Source organism: Ambystoma mexicanum, chromosome 4p, assembly GCF_040938575.1.
Source record: "Ambystoma mexicanum isolate Mex_15411 chromosome 4p, UKY_AmexF1_1, whole genome shotgun sequence".
In the NCBI taxonomy this organism is placed as follows: domain Eukaryota; kingdom Metazoa; phylum Chordata; class Amphibia; order Caudata; family Ambystomatidae; genus Ambystoma; species Ambystoma mexicanum.
The window spans coordinates 601916145-601936745 of record NC_090927.1 but is presented as its reverse complement, the minus strand read 5'-3'; the positions used below and the strand labels follow the sequence as shown (position 1 = coordinate 601936745).

At 44.3% G+C, this 20601-nt stretch overlaps 1 protein-coding gene across 1 annotated transcript in view; it reads left to right on the top strand.

Moving 5' to 3' along the window:
- The window catches only part of COL21A1 (collagen type XXI alpha 1 chain), a 1372657-nt gene that overhangs the window by 1034124 nt on the left and 317932 nt on the right, over positions 1–20601 (top strand). Inside the window, exon 21 of the mRNA XM_069606149.1 lies at positions 4614–4667. Within this exon, the coding sequence (XP_069462250.1) occupies positions 4614–4667 (54 nt within the window). The remainder of the gene's footprint in view (positions 1–4613; positions 4668–20601) is intronic.

Sequence of the window (20601 nt, the reverse complement as noted above, 5' to 3'; positions counted from 1 at the left end):
TTGACTTTGGGCCAGGACTTAATCTGATTTCTTCATTGTAGTTCCTTTTTCTAGATTGCCCCGCTTATTTACTTGTTGGTGCTGCTCAATTCTTGTCCAACTTTGTCTTTCCCTCCCTTTTAAATTGCTGCTGTGCCATTTTTCTCACACTTCATTTTTAGCCTAACTTGTCCTGAATCTATCGGGTGTGGTGTAGTGTATTAAGAATGTGATTTTCAACTGCTTTACTTTAGTGAAATGTTTTGCAACTGATGTGTACATGTTTATTCTTTTACTCAGAAACCTTGAGTCAGTGTTTGTTGAATCATAGTAATTGCTGTCCTTTGTGTAACTATTGATACTGCTCACTTACTCTTGAGATAAGTCTGGCTGCTCAGTTATCGCTACCACTTTACTGTTTAGTACTGGCTTGCACCAAAGGTGAATTTGTACTGTCACTTGTAGTCCTAATTGTGTGTGGTGTTGCCAAAGGGTACTGCATATAATTCTGCCTAACAGTGATACCCAGGTTATCATGGAGACGATTGAGCACGATGGCATGGTTAACCATGTCAAAGTCAGAACACAGATCAAGTAAGATGAGGAGACAGGGGGTATTGGAATCAAGGGTGGAGAGCAGGTCTTCACAGATGGCATGTGTGAAATGCGCTGTGATGGCTGCACATGCCACTGCATACTTTGAACACGTTCCAACAGCTGGAATTGCTGACACTCCTGCCCCTGTGAGTGTCTTGCCACTGAGGGGCATCCCTGTCTCCTGCAGCTTTACCATTCCTTGATTCATGCTCTGGATACTTTTCTTCCTCTATTAGAGAAAGCTGATGGTGGTGTGTTCTACTACCTTTTCGCCCTTGTAAATATCCCCTACCTCTTGAGGGTCTCCCTCAAGGATGTACCACTTTGTTATTTATTTATTTATTTATTTACTGTTTATTTTTATTTATTTATTTATTTATTAATTTATTTATGTATGTATGCATATATTGCTGCAGCCCGCATGCATCAGAGCACATTACACAAAGACAAGAATAACTGTGTGACAGGACAACATAGACAAATGAGACCTAGTGTCAGTGCCCAAGGATAATTGTCTAGATTACTATCATTTTTAGCCTTTTTCTGCACATATGCAGGCCTCCTGCCTCAATGATCTCTGCCTAGTGATTGATAAGTGTATGTCACTATAATGTCCCATATTGTACGCTTTTTTCTTGCTTATTTAGCTGTCTATGAATTTCTAATTTTGCAGGTTCTCCTCTTAATACATGTAGAATTTGTTCTCAAACATTTGAAAATGATTAGATGCTATGGACAAGCCTAGATCATTTTTGGGGGCAGCACCACTCTGTGCTCCCTTAACGTCTCATAATATTGACAATAAGGATGTGATGAATGGGTTGCCTCAAAGCTGCAAGTACAGCCAGCTATACATTGAATTCCAGCTGTCACAGCTTGCTAAAGAGGCTGTGCAGCCATAGGGAGGAAACATGGCTAAAACCCGTAGACTTTGTTGAGGTGTAACTTGTGGATAGCCAGCTTGCAGCTGTCCAAGTTTCTCTGAATACCATTTGAGAATGTCCTCATTTCTGGAAGGGCAAGACCCTAATAGGATTCTTAATGTCTGTAACTGCATCCCTGCTATCTCTGTCTGTCGCTGTGGTTGCTGTGCAGGCATTGTGCCATGCTGTGCAGTATAATGTATTGAAAGGTTTCATGCAGTGGTCAGGAGTTCATAGACTGCTTGCAAAAAGGGTCTTCTACGATTTGGATGGAAGCGGGCTAAATATTCTAGTGTCAGGTGTGCCGTCCATGTCTGACATTCGTTTTTGGGTAATCTAGAATGGGTAGTTTTGGACAGTTTTAAAGTCTCCTCTTATTAGGAGAGTGTCATAACATTATTGGTTCTATTGGCTGTCGCTTTTAAATAAGTTAATAATCTTTCGGTGGGTAATCCTCCTAATTGTGCAATTACACCTGTAAAGTTTGGATTCGGAGCCTCACAATTCGATAATCTGAGCCAATCAATCGCGGCTATTTTGCAATGGATGGAAATGTGGATTTCCTAATGGGCCATCTTGTGTATTCACTGTCCAACCTCCTTTTTAAAAAGGTTTTTAGGAAAATAAATGGCCCCGGTCCATTTGCCGTGACTGCGGCATGAGGTTAGAAAATAGCAACTACTGTCATCTCTCTCAAAGGGGTCCCATTTCCTATTGATATAGGAGCGACTAGAAGTCATGCATCTTCATCTGGCACTATGAGGCTGTGATTAATGACACCTGGCCATCAGTTGTTATTGATGCCTAAGATGAATCAAGCAAAATGCTAGCGCTTTGCCTCTTAGAGCTTGATTCATTGTGCTTTTTTCATGACTAGAACACAAACAGCCAGGGAATTGTATTGAGTTTGAAAACACCCTTTTGGAGATGACAGCTCTGAGTTGCACAAATTAAATGACACTAGGTTATATATCATGTATGTAATGTAACCCATTATTTCCTAAAAACATGCATGTGTATAAGGCAAGCGGCAACAATGTTAATGTTAAAGGATATATATACCGTGCACTATCACCACCAAAGTGCTCCTCTGATGCTCTGGCAGATCTGAAAGGAACAAGCTATCAGTCATAACTAACAGTAAACTATCAGATACACAATGAACATGTTGGGTAAGAACAATGAAATTATAATTCTAGTTTTAAATGTATGTAAAATACATATTTCTCCTGTGCTCTACAGCCAGCCTGAACACAGACTCAGCAAGAGCCATTGTACTCACATTTGAGAGAAAAATTGCTTCAAGACCTATGGCTTCATTCCATTACTGTCTTGTGTCCTCTCCCCAGACCATCAAGCGGCTCGCACCGTCCAAATGAAACTGCTGACCTTGTGTGTGTGTCTGGCTCTTGACCTGGCCTATATATTTACTTGCAAACAAAAAATAGCATCTGTCAAGTTGGAATATTTTCACGTCCCATTCTTATAAGTGATCAGGTCACTTTTTCCTCTCTGAATTAGATTTAAGATTGTGAAAACAAAATCAATATATCGAGGCTGAGTACCCCAAAAGGAAATACACCGAACACGGGTTACAAAGGAACATACAAAGTACTTTATTTTATTCTGAATTCAGTTACAAAGAACAGAACAAAATCAGATAGCTATCGGCCCTTAGTGCAACACAGCGAACTCCAGCGAGGTTCAGTGTGTTCAGTGAGAGACGCTGTACATTAGAATTCATTCCTCTTTTATACTATTTGCGAACACGATGTCCAACCCTCATTCGTGTTAATATTCCTCTAATACATTACTGATCTAGGGTTCATGCCGAGTCCGCATATCCACATGTAACTGCTTTGCTTTTAATACATATATCAACAAGCCTACATGGCAACTGTGTGTTCTGGGATTTCCCATGCAGATCTTCTCAAACATTAATACAATGTAGTTAAACAAGTGTTCTACGTTCAGTATTTGAATAGATTGTTCTTAACATATGCTCGTGGATTAGTTTCATTGCACGAGTAATCCTTTACACACAGGTCAACGAAGGACAAGGTCTCAATTCACGACCTCAACAAGTGGCCTGCAGGCAAGTTACATATTAGCTACATGGAGAGGTCAAGACGGCCATGTTGTATTTCGGAATGACATTTTCCACCATTCTAACTCACAGGGTGACTTTACAAAGCAAACCTAAAATGGCGGATTTACCTAAACTGGCGGCTTACATTGATTTTAAGGTCAGGACCTTGCAACACAGATTTCTTCGCAAATGACTTATAAGTAGCTTGGCGTAGGCCAATATACATATAGTCATTGCAATAGGAGGAACAATATACTTTCTCATTTGATAAGATCTTTGTAACTTGAATTTTCTGTTTTGCTCATGCAGTGTTGAAAAAATGTGTTACACAATTTCTCCTCCTGCTCACTTCTCCTGTAACTTCTTTTACATTGTATTTGTGTACCTTCCCATTGTGAACTCTATAGCTAAAACGCAGTAGTTGAGAGTTCTTTAACTTACATTTGTGAACTATGTCTGCAGTCTGAGAAAGGCCTTTAAGGCAGAAAATGCAGATTGTAACCTCCTGTTCTGCACAGGAAACAGCTTTTGTGTCACTTCCTCCCTTTGTGTAGCAGGTGCACAATTTGTATATTCACCATATGATATGTGCATGCCTTTTGCACTTTTTGCATTCTGTTACAGCTGTCTTAAACCCGTTGATTTGAGTTGATTAAGTTATTATGGATGAGGCCATAATCATCAGGGCAGGCATCATGTCACTTTCACCTCTGATTTAACTGTGGAGTGACAAAATATGCGAGTCATTGGGCCTCATTACGACCCTGGCGGAAATCGGAAAACGATGGCGGAAACGCTATTTACGCTGTGGCGGTCCGGTCAGTCACTTTCCGCCAGGGTCGTAATGAGGGCCATTATGTATTTTTTCAAATTCTGATTTTAAAGTGGTGTTACACATTATGTGTCTTAACGTAATTTTTAAAATGCAGACCAAATGACAAAATGTGTTCTTCCAAAACAATGTCCTCATTGCAAAGATGTTCCATAGATGACACATAGACATAATTGCCTTATCTCATTCACAGGGCATTAAGGGTGAACCAGGACTTCAAGGGAGGCATGGACCTATGGGAAGCAAAGTGAGTATACAAAGCAATATCTATAATTAATTGGAAAATTCACAAAATAACACAATGTTAAGCAAATGTATATACGGTTGCATTGCCAGTGATTACTATATGGGTCAACTTACATTATTTCCTTTGAGGCCACTTAGAGGCCTACCTCGTTAAACAATGGCTAAAATCAAGCCAGCATGCCTTTTATGCGGCTGTAGTCTGCTGCAGAATGCTATAATACTTTAGAGCATTCCACTAGCGTATGACAGAATGTTCTAATAAACAAAGCCCAGACCAAGGTGCATCCCTGATTGTCAAACTTCCCTGTGTCTCCATGCAACCTTCTTTCACTCAAAGCACTGAATTAACTGTCATTTAAAGTAGAGGCACACTCCTCGATATTTGAGGTCTTGGTGTACCTGCCACTCGCTGTATGTAAATGCCAGGAAAAAGGAAAGCTCTGCCTTACCACCCTGCCAGTGACTGCCAATCTCAGAGATAAGTCAGAAGAGGTAGGGCCAAGGTGATGGAAAGGTACAACTGTCAACTGCTGTATCTACCACACAGTTACAGAGAAAAACCCTGGTTGGAGGAAAAAGGCATGCCGCTCCATGACATCTACCACAGCACCTGAAAAGTTCTAAAGAAACTGGTGAAGTGATGGCAAGGGAGCAGAGGCTCACTCTTCTTTTCACCCATGGCTGCTTAGGCGACACTACCAGCACGAGCGATACGTAGGAGGAAAAATGCATTCCTTTCACCACCTGAGTCCCTAACATATTAATCAACTGAGACAGAGGCAATGGAGAGGCTGCACCCTCCCTCCACCACCATCTCCAGCTTGTAACTAGATGGATGTTACAGCAGTAGCTGGGGGTGGGGGGTACTGTATGGCAGTTTGAGATATACTTAGCCCCAGTCTCTCATACTCCACTGGCAACATGTCTTTGGAGAGTAGAATATTACGATATTCACAAAGCAGGCTCATATTAGTGATTATGTTTCACCACCATTCCAAAGTTTTCAATGGAAATCACATACTTTCTTTATTTGATTTTTATTTATAGAAGAACACAGTATACAGAAACTGAACAACCTGTAGGCGAAAGCCCATAAGTACCTGGCTGCGCATATTCTATATTGTCAGTGAGTCGGTCAAGAAAGCCTTATTTCAGATTATAGCAATACATAAAAGTGCAAATAAAAATAGATAAATACACATTCTACAATCTATAATATTTTAAAAGATAAAATAAGAACTGTAATAGGTTAGAATTAGTACGTAAAACCTCAACAATCAAATTAACCTGTAACCTTTAGAAGATTATGGGGTTCATTACAGTTTGCTGGTGCGGTAGAAGTGATGGTAAAACTGCTGGTAAATCCAGAACCGGCATGTTTACTGCACCGGCAAATTAAAAGTTTGCCGGTGGTGGCACAATTTACCTCTTCAAAAAAATGCTGAATTACCGGCTCCAGTAATTCCGGTGCAGGTAATTCCGGAAATCCCCTCCATGGAGTACTCTGGGACTCCATGGTATGGGGATTTATCGTCATTTTTGCCACTTGGAATATGCCGGTAATTCTAGCATTCCAAGTGGCAGAAACAATATTACCGTTTTGGTGGCATTCCGCTAGAATTATCAGCGGGATACCACCAAAACTGTAATGAAGCTCTGTCTCCCCACCTTAACGCCTGTATTAAAAATCTAACCACTACGACAAAGGTAAATCTATCAGGAAAAGTTAAAAGGTGTATTAGGGTCAGTCTATGGTTCCCTGTTTCTAGTTCCTTATTTCTAGTTTCTTCCATATTTGTACTGTTGAGTCTCTATATAAAGTGTAAAATAGTATAAAGCGCATGAGAGTGTTACAGACGTATCTATATAATAATTTATTATCATTGACTTTACCTACATCCCTTGGCCCCACGTGCTCATTAATAGACTGCTGGTTGTAGATATTGAGGGACAGAACTCTTGTTACCAAGCGTCCTGTGCGACTTTCTGGATCCAGGCTTCTTTTTTTGATACATGCTGTGGATGTAAGAAAAAAGGAGTACCTTGCATAGTCATCCTAAGGACCAAAAAGCGTGGGCCTAGGGAAAGAACACTCTCCTGAACTGGAGGAAACCAGTCCTGTGGTTTCTATAAGTGCATCCTGGATTAAGCCGTAAGAAGCAGGACTGGGTTATTCCCCCAATCACAGTCACAGAAAATGAGAAAGAACAGTATCTGAAGAAGCTGGTTCAGGTAAGTAGAACATCTGCTGGAGAGGGCACAGTGCCTTGAAATGTCCTCCCTCGGGAAGTGCACAGTGGCAAGGCTCTGATGTGGAACCACCTTATCTAGGGCTTCTCCTTAGGATTGAATAGTTACACTTCCACAATGTCGCTATGACAGACACTCCACCATCATCTCTAAATTGGAACACCTGCCATGCCCCCTACCCACCCACAGCCTGACCCCTGAAATCCCCTGGAATGCAAACCTTCACCTCTTTCTCTCCAATCTCACACAAGTTCCTCTCGCACAAAGCTACCCATCAGGATCCCCTGATGACACCTGCCCGCCCACCCTCCTCAAAAACATCCTAGCATCAACCTGTGCAGGCAGTATTGCACTCTCAATCCTCAACCACTCCCTAACATCGGGAACCTTCCCAGAAGCAGTTAATACCTCTTACTTGAAACCCCTCCTCTTAAAACCTACACTCGACCCATCCCCCCCAGAACTGTCGGCCCATCTCCAACAGCTGCTTCTTGGCTGAACTCATGGACCAAACAGCATACAAGCAACTTGGCCTTTTCACTGAAGCTAACAACCTCCTGGGCCCTGCACAATCTGGCTTCAGAACATTGCGACGAACAGAATCCTCCATAGTGTCCATCTGGGATGACCTAAAAAGGACAGAAGATGCAGAAGGCTGCACTGTACTCATTCTTCTTGACCTCTCTGCCACCTTAAATACCATTGATCACAACAGCCTCCGAGACAGGCTACACTCATTAGGAATCAAAGACACTGCCCTCTCTTGGATCTTCTTGTTCATCTCTAATCGATCACAAAACATGCTACTCCACCAGTTCACCTCCACCTCACGACCAGCAACTAAAAGGGTCCCACAAGGAACATCCCTATCTCCCCTGCTCTTCAACATCTATCTAAACCATCTCCCCACATGTATCCGCTTCCACAATCTTACCTGCTACAACTACGCATTTTGTTATATCATTTCCACCATTGTGCCACCCCCCGTTGATACTTACACTGTGCCATCTGCCCAATGACTGCCTCTCATCTTTATAGATTAGGATTGTCCGCACTACGACTATGCCCACAAATACCTACGGCCACCCACCACTAGGCCTCTTGCACACCATGCAGCCCACAACCACTAGAAAGGTCCTCTACAAACTCCTTAGCCTCTACCATCATCCCACTGCTACCATAGTCCTGGCCTTCACATTCTCTCTCACCATACTGGTTTCTACTGGAACACTCTCTAACCCCTTCTGCACAGAAACACTTCACCATTCCACCAGCACTCTCCCTCAATTCACCACACTGCCTGTCCAGGCCACCACCAAAAAGCCCCTCCTCACATAGGCAACCAGCTCATTTCATATGCCGAGCCCCATGCCAACCACTAACAGACGCATCAGACTCAGAGCACTCACTCACCCTCCAGAACTTATATGCCTTCCTTCACCCACGACAGCTCACAACCTCCGCCTAGGCTCCTGTTTCACACGCAATCACATCTCACACTTCGAAAGCCCTCTCACACCTATTCACACACACAGGCATCTCCAAACACACCGCCTTGCTAACCCACCCACTAATCCTCACTCTTCTGGCATGCCCACTACAACCAAAACCACAACCCTAACGCTACCTCACATTAAATTTGCCCTCCTCAATGTTAGATCACTCTCCGTCCACACACTAGAAATACACAATCTCCTAACCAATCATAACATTGACCTATTAACCATCACTGAAACCTGGCTGCATGAGGCATCCGGCCCTGCCATCGCCCTTACACTCCCAGCTGGCTACACCATTCTTAGACAAGATAGACCTGTTCGCCTAGGAGGAGGAGTAGCCATCATTTTCAAAGAAACTCTCTCCCTCAGATCCATTAGCCACCCATGGCTGAGCAACTCAGACATGCTCTCTGTAAAGCTTACACTGTCCCCTAATAGCACCATCAACATACACATGCTATATCGCCCCCCAGTCCTCCCATAGACTTCCAGGGACACCTCATCCACCTACTCAGCAATAATATCAAAGGCTCCACGAAGACCCTCATTCTTGGAGACCTTAACCTAGGATTAAACAACCCCAGAGACAAAGCTGCTGCCTCCCTTGCCAAAGAACTCAATGACCTAGGTTTCACTCAAAAAATCTCTACCCCCGCACACAACAAAGACGGCACCCTTGACTGGGTCGCGGACCATAACTGTCTCACCACCATCACATCAAACACAGTGCTGCCTTCGACCGACCATAATTGTATTGAATTCACCCTGCCAAACACCCCCAGTCAAAAAAGCTCACATCTGTCCTGCCTTCACTAGTGAGAAGCTCCAAAAAACATACTGTAGACAATCTACTCCCTTACCTTAACATCCCAGCACTAGCTCACCCTTTCTCGAATGACCCCAACACCCTTGCGGACAAATACAAACATACACTTACCAATGCGATCAACGCCATCGTGCCACTAGAAAATAAAATTTAAAAAAAGTCTCTTCACTCAAATGCCTGGTTCACGGAAGAACTACAATCTATGCGCTCCAGCAAAAGGGAAGTACAAAAACAGTGGCAAATCAACCCCAGCGATAGTACAAAGAACAGTTTTAATCTAATCTCTCACCAATACAAAGATGTCATCACCAAAGCTAAAGCTTACGCCTTTAACACTCAAATCTCTAATGCAAACTCACAATCTAAGGAAATCTTCACTATCTTTAAGGAACTCACCTCCTCCCCCCACACCCCAGATGAGATCATCAAAGATGAAGCCTGGCGTGCCAGTATCCAAGCGGCCATGCTTAATAAAATTAACCTCTTGCAAAAGAAAATCCAGGATCACCACAACGCACTACCCAGCCTTCCAGGGGCCAACCAGTCACTTTCCACTCCTTCTCACGCTAAACCCACTACTTCTCCCACTAAACCCCTTTTCTCTCTCAGAGACATCTCAGAACTTGAAGTCATCAACATCCTCAAAAACTTAAAACCCTCAATGTGTAAAGGGGACATCTGTCCACCCAAGCTCATCAAAAAACTGTGCAGACAGTCTTGCTCCTCGACTAACAGCCTTCATCAATGCTTCCTTCAGAACCAGTATCACCCCCGCCAGCCTCAAAGAGGCGCAAGTAAGCCCCCTTCTGAAAAAGCCCACCCTAGACCCCACCCAACCTAACATCTACTGACCTATAACCACTGTCCCATTCCTCCTCAAGATCTTGGATAAAGCTGCTCACTGCCAAATCCAACAATTCCTAGAAGCCCACTCCATCCTAGGGACCAGACAATAAGGTTTCCAAAAGGGACACGGCACTGAAACTGCCCTGGTGGATCTAAAAAAACAGATTACCCAAATTATGGATAAAGGAAAGCCAGCCTTCCTGTTACTCCTAGACCTCTCGGCTGCTTTCGATCTTGTGGACCTCAAGACTCTCACTTCACACCTCACCCAATCAGCCAACTTTTCCAAAGAAGCAGCCTTCTCGGTCAACCCCTTCCTGGAGGGTAGGGCTATGAAAGTCTTCTCCAACATAGCTAAAGCAGCCCCCACCACCATCCATTGTGGTGTCCCACAGGGCTCGTGCACAGCACCCACTCTATACAACTTGTTTACAAAGCCTCTCTTCGACAACCTTGACGCCCTGGGTATCGCATATACAAACTACACCGATGATACCCGGGCACTCTTACCACACTCTGGCGAATACCACAAAGACGCCGAAGCACTTTACTCCATCTACTCTATCATCTAGGCATGGATGGTGGCCAATGGCCTCTGCCTCAATGGGGAAAAGACCAAAATCATCATATTAGGTCAAAAAACCACTCTAGCCAAACTCAACAAACAGTACTCCAATTTCACCATTGACAAAACCATCATCCCTGTGTCCACCTCTGTGAAGACCTTAGGAGTCTACATAGACTCTACTCTAACCATGACAAAACAGATCAGCACCATCTCCGCCGCCTCAGCACACACTACTAAACTCCTAAATGCTATAAGGCCATCCCTTTCTAAACCCAATTGTCTAGCAATTGCTAAAGCAACCATTGGTGCTAAACTGGACTATTGTAATGCTCTCTTAGCAGGTACTACTGCAAAAAACATTAACCAACTCCAAATCCCACAGAATAATGCACTAAGAACAGGACTCAGCATCCCAAAAAGAGACCACATTACCCAAGCAAGACAGGCAGCTCATTGGCTCCCAGTAAAAGAGCGCATCACTTTTAAAATCCTCACCCACAAATGCCTCACCCGCACAGCACCATCATATCTATCTGATACCATAACGATCTCCACCTCTACACGTCCAATCAGGATGCGTTACACCAACCAAATACACACCTCTCACATCAACAAAGCCAGAGCTGGAGGGTTATGCTTCCCATACATAGCCGCCAAGATGAGGAACTCTCTACCTTCGGACATCAGAAATGAAAACTCCCTCCTTGCTTTCCGAAAAAAGCTAAAAACCATTGTTTTCACCTAACCCACTACCCCCGCCGCTTCCCACCCTGCCGGCCCTGAAAAGAAAATTGCAAATGTCAACGTAACTGTAACGAAGAAAAAATGTCTGTAACCAGCGCCACGATACTTACGGGCTGCTGTGCGCTCAACAAATGTGAATAAATAAATAAATAAAATGCGCAGAAGAAACCCAGATTATCCATAAAATCCCAAAATTGCCAGATTCCAACCATCCAGATCTGTCCTCATGCCTCTCTGATATTGACTACTGGATGATGACCAACCACTTCATCCTCAATCCTGCAAAAACTGAAATCCTAGTCTGTGGGAAAACAGCGCGCCTCCACCAAACTATTCCCTGGCTGCAATCCCTAGTCCCCGACCGGCAACCCCCACCTCAATGAAAAACCTTGGATTCACAGACACAGATGTATCCCTCTCCCAACACATCAACTCTGCATCCAGAAACTGTTTCTTCCATCTATACATCCTCACGGTCATCTTCCTTTACCTCACCTATCGTCACCATTTCTCCATCATCATCTCAATCATCTTCTCCCACTTAGACAATGCAAACTGCCTTTACCTCAGCGCATCAACATTTCAGCTATGGAATCTGCAAAGAATCCAAAACGGTGCAGCGCGCCTGCCCATTAACGTACCTCCAGGAGAACACATCTGCCTTACAATAAGAGTGCTCCATTGGCTCCCTATTGATTGACGCACTGGGTTCTATCACAATTTGGGCAGTATCCCATGCGCTAATTGCACCGGTACATTGCCCAATATAATTAGCGTTACCGCGAACTCGGTCTGGCACAATTTGCCCAGAGATTCTGAGTTGCGGGGGGGCTGTAAATCCAATGGACCCAATGGGGTTGCGGGGCACTGTTACCGCTGACGGTAATAGTGCTGGCAGTAATAGCACCAAAAAGGGGCAGAAAGGGGATATTTTTACCTCCAGCAAAAAGCTGGAGGTAATCCTCCCACTTTCCACCCAAGCTTGGGATTGGGCGGAGTGGTAAATGCGGCAGTAATAGTCGTATTTTACTGCTCTGTACAACCCTGAATGAGGCCCACCACCTTTAAAGCCATGTGCATCACCCAATGGCCATCCACAACACTGGCCTGGCATTCCTTCAAGACAAAGTCACTTGCTACTACCCCTCAAAGACTCTCAGATCTCGCACAGCATCTCTCCTTGTTGTCACACATTACTACTCCCCAGACTGGGTGGATCGTCTTTCTCCGTTCAAGCGCCGATCTGGAACTCCTTACTGCTCCACATTCACAATATTGACAATCACCTAGCATTCAGAAAGGCCCTCAAAATCTGGCCTTTCCCTCCCTCCTCTTGAAGAGCAACACATAAGTGTATTATAAGGAAAAATGAAGTTGTTCTGCAACTGTGTACTTATAATAGCAGCAGTATAATTGCATAGGATGTGCAACATAATGGAATGCACCAAGCAGGAAAATAACCTCTGCTTCCAACAGTATTACCTCATTGCTGTTTTACATACAAACTGAGAAGCAACTGCCAGTGGGGGAAGTGCAATGTAGTGACAGCAGAACCGTATTAGAAAGTGGTACGTACACTTTATATTTTCGTATAACCGTGCAGTTTGTTCTGTGTACATGACTAGTAAAACGTTTTTATTTTTTTATTTTTACAAAGGAATGGCAGGCACCCTCGAGTGGCTTGAGGAGAATGCCCCTCTTAATGAAATGAGTGAAGATAGTGACTCCAATGGCACAGTGCAATTCGAAAAGTAGAAAATTAATACACATGTAACTGAAACATTTTAATTTTTTTTAACAGTACATTCTGGAAATGAAGGGATTGGCAGGACACACCAGCTGCTACACAAGTGTTTGAGCACATACAAACCCAAACTGACCGTGTGGGCAGTGAACTAGTGAGCCTGGGGGCAAAAATTGACCTATTGCATAACAGTTTTGCAGACATAAAACTACTTGTTCAAAGGCAAATAACGGAAAATATACAGTACCACTGCCCCACTTGAACCTCTACCCCTTCCTGCTGTCCCAGCCAACCATCCCCACAAATTCCCTGTAGGCAAAGACGTTATGATGAGACCTCAATCCCTTCCTACCCTGATGACCAGCCTGTGCAAAACCCCAATTCCCCTGTATATGTTTCCATTTCTACTACCCCTTCCCTTTCCTAATTGTGTGTATTTGTGTGTGTAAATAAAGTTCTATGTGTATACTGTTGCTGTGTGTGTGTGTTTCCTTTTTTTAAAACACTGTTAGGAGTCCGCGGAGCATGCAATTGTCCGGTAATGTCTGTAATCAAAATGGAGGTGTCCTACGGACACTGCGCCTGTCTGGGCTGTCTGCAATGAAAATGGAGGTGTCCGTAGGACACTGTGCCTGTCCGGACATGTTTGCAAAGTTGTGATGTACCGTTAACCAGTTTGGGCAGCCCACCCCTGTCCTACGGATACCCGGGCACATGCGCATCACATTCCCTGCGTCCCACGGACAACGGGCCTGTCCGGCATGTCTGCAAAGTTGTGGCGTACATTTAATTAGTTCGGGGAGCCCACATCTGTCTGGTGGACACCTGGGCGCATATGCATCTTGTCCCCTGGGTCCTACGAACACCATGGCTGTCTGGCACGTCCGCAAAGCAGTGACGTACATTAATTAGTTTGAGCATCATGCCCCCTGGGTCCTACGAACACTGTGCCTGTCTGGCATGTCTGCAAAGCAGTGACGTACTTTAATTCTTTTGGGGAGCCCACCCCTGTCCAGTGGACACGTGGGCATCACACCCCCTGGGTCCTACGAACACTGCGCCTGTTCGGAACTGTCAATCGCACGTGTGTCGCACTTTTAATTAGTTCGGGGAACCCAACCCTGTCCGTAGGACACCTAGGCACATGCGCACAATGGATCCAGGGCAATAGGTGTCCTATGGACAGCCGTCCCTTTCGCAAATGTTTGCGATGTCCCATTGTGACGGCACCCACGCTGAGTGTCGGTCCTTATTCGCGAACACTGTCGATACCAAAAAAAAAATGCTTTCTTGCACAATCCATGGTGTTTTACTGTGAAACTTCCCCCTTGCAGAGGTCTCAGACCACGGCCCTGCTGATCTAGAGATGTTTTGGAACTTTTTGAGCCCAGCTTGGGTTTCGAAGTGTTTGCGGAGTGCACACCCGTTCACAGAGTGCTCCCCAGCACCACTATAAAAGGCCCCACCCCAGTGCTGCTCCTCATTCTGTTTATGGATTTCCTGGAAAGAGCACTGTGCCAGATTGCTGCTTGCACCAGATTTCTTCTTCTAGGTTGCCTGTTTGCTATTTTGCTGAAGGATGGCCTCCACTGCTGCCTTTGCTGCTGCTGCCTACTCACCCCCAGCACCACCATGACCACCATTTTCTGGAGGCCCTGTGGAGGGGAACATGTGTGGTGATGCAGAGGGGGAACAAGAAGAGGAAGAGGATGAGGAAGTGGAAGTCGCCACTATCAGCTGCCGATGTGAGTCTTGGGTGTGGAGCTTTTTTACCACTGTTGGGGGGTAGCCAAGGCTCTTGCGGCCAAGATTCGCTGATATGAGTGCCACGGCATACCTGGGCTGTACCTTTATGGCACCACCTCCATGCGATGACACCTGAGGTCGAGCCACAAGGCAACAGTTCGGAGGGTCATCCCCTTCAAACAGGGTAGCAGGTTGACTTCCTCTGCGGCATCCTCTGCATCTGCTCCTGTCACCACAAGGTACATTCCTGTGGGGCAGCAGATCCCAGACCATACGCACCACAGTAGACCCTTACTTTTCAAAGGTCATTGTATTATGTATGTACTGCAACGCAGTACTTTGCTGAGGGTGAGCAATTTCGGAGTGCTTTCAAGGCTGTGGTCCAGGAGCACGATGGAAAGTGCCCCTACCTAAATAAGGCCCACCCAACACTCCACCTGCCCCTTCGTCCCTGTGGTTGGTGCCCCTTCCCTAACCTCTCCTTCCATTACTTTCCTTGTGTGTCACATTAAAAAATACCTAAAAATATATAAAAAACGAAAACACACAAAAAACTGCTTTTTTCAGAGCCACCTTTCACAGTTTAAAATAGAAGTGCCAATAAACTGGTGCAGGCCACTGCGCAGTCTGCGAAGTCTGGGGACAGCACGGTAGTCCACGCAGTTCTAAAAAAGGTAGGGAGTGGCGCTATCAAAAACCTTGCATTCTTTTCCAGGAGAAAGTGGTGGCTCTGAAAAGAGCCTTTTTGGGTGTTTTTTTTTCTAGGATGTTTTCAAGTGGAGAACAATTACTGCACAAATGCTTTCTATACTTGTAAGAACGGCTGCAAAGCATTTTGTATCTTGCGCAAAAACAGGTAATTGCCGGCATCAGTAAGATTAACGCCATCTCTGCGGAAAATGTTGGTGCTATGATATGTAATGTTTTCATTGTGGAAGGAAAACATACCAACATCTAAAAAAAACGCAAACAGCCTTGTTGACATTGCGCCTGGATTTCTCCATTTGCATACCAAATGAGGAAGAGAACACCCAAATCTGTCTCTGGGCAATGCTAGAAAAAATTACTTGAGAGTTTGGAAACATGTCCATGACTTCAGAAACTGCAGAGAGATTCCATTAACATGGCATAAAATGTTCCCTCTCCAATGAACAGTAATAATGGCTGAATGACCCTGCGTCACCAAAGTGGCACAAATGGGAAGCAAATCGAGCCACTTCATGCCACGCACTCCATACCAGTGAACATCCACATGAGGGAATCCAAGATGTGCAGCCACTCCACAGTGTTCTGCATACACCTGCAACCAATGTATCCAAGTGTCCGCCAAAATCCACACACTCTGCCTCCTAAAACACACAGCCATAGCCATCTGCACTCCTCTCAGCAAACAGAGCCTCTGCCACATGCTCTCCTTGCACACCACACCCAGGAAACCTTATTGGCCAATACCCTGGCCTCCACAGTCCCATTTCCGTCAGCCACAGTCTCAGATATGGCACGTGCGATCCACAAACTACCATGGTGTTCGCAGATGAATCGGCCAAATTAAGGAGTTGGGGAGAGAAATTTAACCCAGGGTAGGACATTTCCACTATTGTGGTGGCTGTGAAAGAGCCTTTTTTTTAGGTGCTACTAAACAAACACCTTATGCTTCTATTTTTTGGTGGGGGTTCCGCCTCTGTTCCTCCTTACTGCCTTACATCAACCTCAGATTGTGAAAATAAACGATCATTTCTAAGAATAGACAACAAAAAGCTTGCTGGGGTAAAATAGTGCACACTAAGGGAGTCAATGGGCCTCATTACAACTTCGGTGGTAGCCGTGCCAGTAATTACTGGCACAGTTGCCGCTGGAGTCATGAATTTACCGGTGCCTGGGAATGGCCAATTACTGGGGCATTACCGCCCATGGCAGACCCTGTAATTGTCTATTCCTGGGCACCTATAAATATTAGTCCCCATTCCCATGTGAATCCCATTGGACTCAATGGGAATGGGGAACCCGGATGCACCGGCACCATTCGTGAATGGTGCCGATGCATCCGACATGGTCTACAAACAGGTGCTGTTCTGCCCGGCAGGTCAGACTTGCTGGTCTGACAAGCACCTGCTCGCAGACCTCGTAGTTTGCCGGTCTGGTAACAATGGCACTGGCAAGCTTACCGGTACCATTGTTACCGGACTATCAACATTGTAATGGGGCCAATGTTGTCATTAGAGAAAACAGACATCTCAGCACGTCGCAAAACTAGACCCATGCCTCCATTGGCAAGGTGCCTTCCAACATTTTGCTGAGGATTAATGACATTGGGGTTGTTACATTGTGATCTAGGTGGTAATTCGGGAAAAAACACCTTTGCAGTAGGGAAAAGCAGCCTCAGTTCTTCCACCAACAACTTTAGTACAGGAACCAAACATGAAGCAGAGATGTAGCCCAAATGCTCTCGTCCACAGTGCACCACCAAAACATCAGGACTACCAAAAGTACCCATGTCTCTGCAAAAAGAAAGCAGTGCCTGCAAATTGTGGCCAGGCACACTGTACCACAAAGCCTGCAGGCCTGGAAACCCAAGATCAGGAAAAACACCTCATGCCTGGGCATACCTCTCCAGATCATACACAAATGAATCTCCTACTATCCATACAATAAGTATCTGCCTCTCTCCAACACCATCCATCTTCACTACACAACCAACAAAGCAATGAAAACAACTATTACTCTCCCTTTCTGTAAAGCACAACCTAAACATCTGATTGGCTAATCCCCACAGTCCCATTTCCATGCCAGGGATGCTCATAAGCCCCATATGTGGCATACCCTATCTGCGAACTACCACTGTGTCCGTGCACCCTATAACACAGGGCAGCCTCTCTTCCCTTTTAACTTCACTCTTTGCAGCACTCCCCCATTGGCTACTGTTAAGCTGTCACACAACCATCCACCAATCACAGGCAAAGACTCTGCAACTAACTCTGTCATCACAGTTCAACACTTAAGATGTACTGTTGAACACACAGATCTCCTGTAATTAAAAAGCACCTTCATCAAAAAGTACTACAAAACTCTCCAAGATTTCTGCTTCCAGATTCATCCACCCCTGCATCCATCAGCACAAACTGCAGGTATGCATACATTTTGTGGAGTACATTTGCAACTCTGTCACAAATGCATTTGACCAGGCTGCCTGCCACTTACCCTGACTAACCTACTGAATAATTGTACTCTCATGTGCCATCTCCTGACATCAAGTTGCAGTTACTTACAATGCTGTGTGCTTTAAAAGTTTTCTTTTAATGCCCACTTTCAGAACAGCTGCAAGCCACATATTCAATGATATCAGCACTCTCTCTGTTGTTGTAAAACAAAAAAAGAAAACTGCATTGGGAACATTTGCACAGCAAATTCAAGTAGCAGATACTATGTTAAAGGCCCAGAATGCACACAGAAAAGGGAAACTGCATGTATGTTAGCAAAGCATGGCAAGTACGTACATTGCAAAATTACCACAATGCACCATTGCAAGGAAAGCAAAGAAATGCATGTGTACATTGGCAACAGTGTTAAGCTATACATTTGAATAAATAAATATGAAGAGCAGGAAAGGATTTCTGCACTCATTTAGCAAGCACCTATGTGTGGGAAAATTAACAAAATTCCATACAGAGTAACATTCTCCTTTCAAATCTGTACATCTTTATGACCTTTTTGTCACCCTACTAAGACTTGCACCAATCAATTTCCAAAGCTAGTACTGCAACATCATCTCACACACTTTCAGAAGTGTAGCCCCATAAGGCACAGTTATCACTACAGCACTAGCCTCCATAGCAACAATGCTGATGCTCCCCCAAGTCCCCACTCCTATGCAGTGCTGTACAATTGAACACACAAACACACTATTCCTGCCAACAAATCTTCCTACAATCTAAAATGATGTGTTCTCCTAGTGCTATTATTGTGTCATTAACACACATCCCTACTAGCTTCCTTTGTTTGCATATTGCAGTGAAGAACCTCCTCCTAAAAGCCAGTGACGTCTCTGCTGGAAGATGAAATCGAGAAGAAACCTACTCTTCACATCCAATAAAGTTAGTTTAGTGCTGTAGTTCTGCCTGTTACTCAGAGAGTGCAGTTTTGTTGTATTATAGCCTAGACAATTCTATCCAACCCCACAGCACTTGCTTCACTCTTGCTCATTGCACCTTAGCCGGTCAACTCTGTGGTCTCGGGAGGAGAGCTCAGGGGCAACGTGCTCGCCTTGGAAGCAAGACAGCATGGGGCACCACAGGTTCGTTCCCCAGGTCTGCACTTAGAAACCTCTGAGTATTAAGTGCGTTATAAATAACCTATCATATCATATCATATCATATCATATTGCCATCTGAACACCAGTATGGTAACACCCACTAGTGTTGTGAAAACATTGTAATTTGCTTACTTCTTGAAGCACAGTACGCTGTCATACACACTGAAGCAAACCTTTTACACAGGAATATACACACATACCAGTACAACCTTCCCAACCAAAAGTAACAGCCCTTTCCACAATCACACACCACTCTATGTATGCCTACCCTCATATTCAGACACTCATGCCCAGTGCTCACAAATACATTGCACAACTTCCAAACTTACACATTCCTTTTTTCTCCAACAGGCACAAGAGAATGCTTAAGCATTCCGAAAAAAATAATTTTACAAAAATTGTCCTATCATAGAGTCCTTCAGAACCTTATAAAAACAGGGGAGAAATCACACTCAACCCTTAAAACTTAACTTCTGTGCAGGTGAGTGGATTCACACAACCAGCACAGAGCCATATTTCAATGAAGAGGCAAACATACAAGATCAAACAAACCCAATTGCCATACATAGCAGTGGCAGAAGGTATGAAAAGGTAGACAGTACCATTATGGCAGAGGAAACGCTGATTGAAAGAATATCCCCAACAAACTTCCAATCAATACTCCATTCCACCGAACCAATCCGTCCTGTCTACAAATGTCTATGCACCTCAATGTATAACGTACAAAAACAATCCTTCAAATCTTTACGGCAATTCCTCAATCCGTATGTGAAAGCCAAAGACAAATTAAAAATAAAAATTATACAAACCATGGACTCCTGTCCAGTGTGCAAATACACAGGACTGCGAGGAAATTCATTAGCCTGCATTTCTGGTCCTGCTTGCAAAAGCACCTTCCACCCCATCAAAATGTTAGCAACACACCATTCTACTATGCAAAATCACGTTCAGAGACTGTACTATGCAAAAAGTCTTGCTTTAGCACTGGAGCATTTATGTCACATTCCCCTACATGGCACATATCATGCAAGAAATAGACCACATTCAAAGCAAATATTTTGGAAGTGAAGAGCACTTGCAAAATCCAATAACTTTAGAACAGAGTAGCAACAACCTTGCAGATGCCAACCTTCTATAACACATGCACAAAAAATAAGTAGCAAAGTTTAAAAACATATCTGCTGAAGTACCACACCAAGTAAGTCTATATTGTTTCAGACCATTTTATACAAAGAGCACCAAAACTGTAGACATAGCATACAAAATAGAAGACAATGAGGAATCCCAATGGCTCCAATTAGCTGTCTAGCTTATAGGAGAAAACAAATAAGAAATTACAAACCTCTCAATACTTTGCACATACTGCACTGCAAAGCTTGATAATAACCAAATGCCTTCACAGG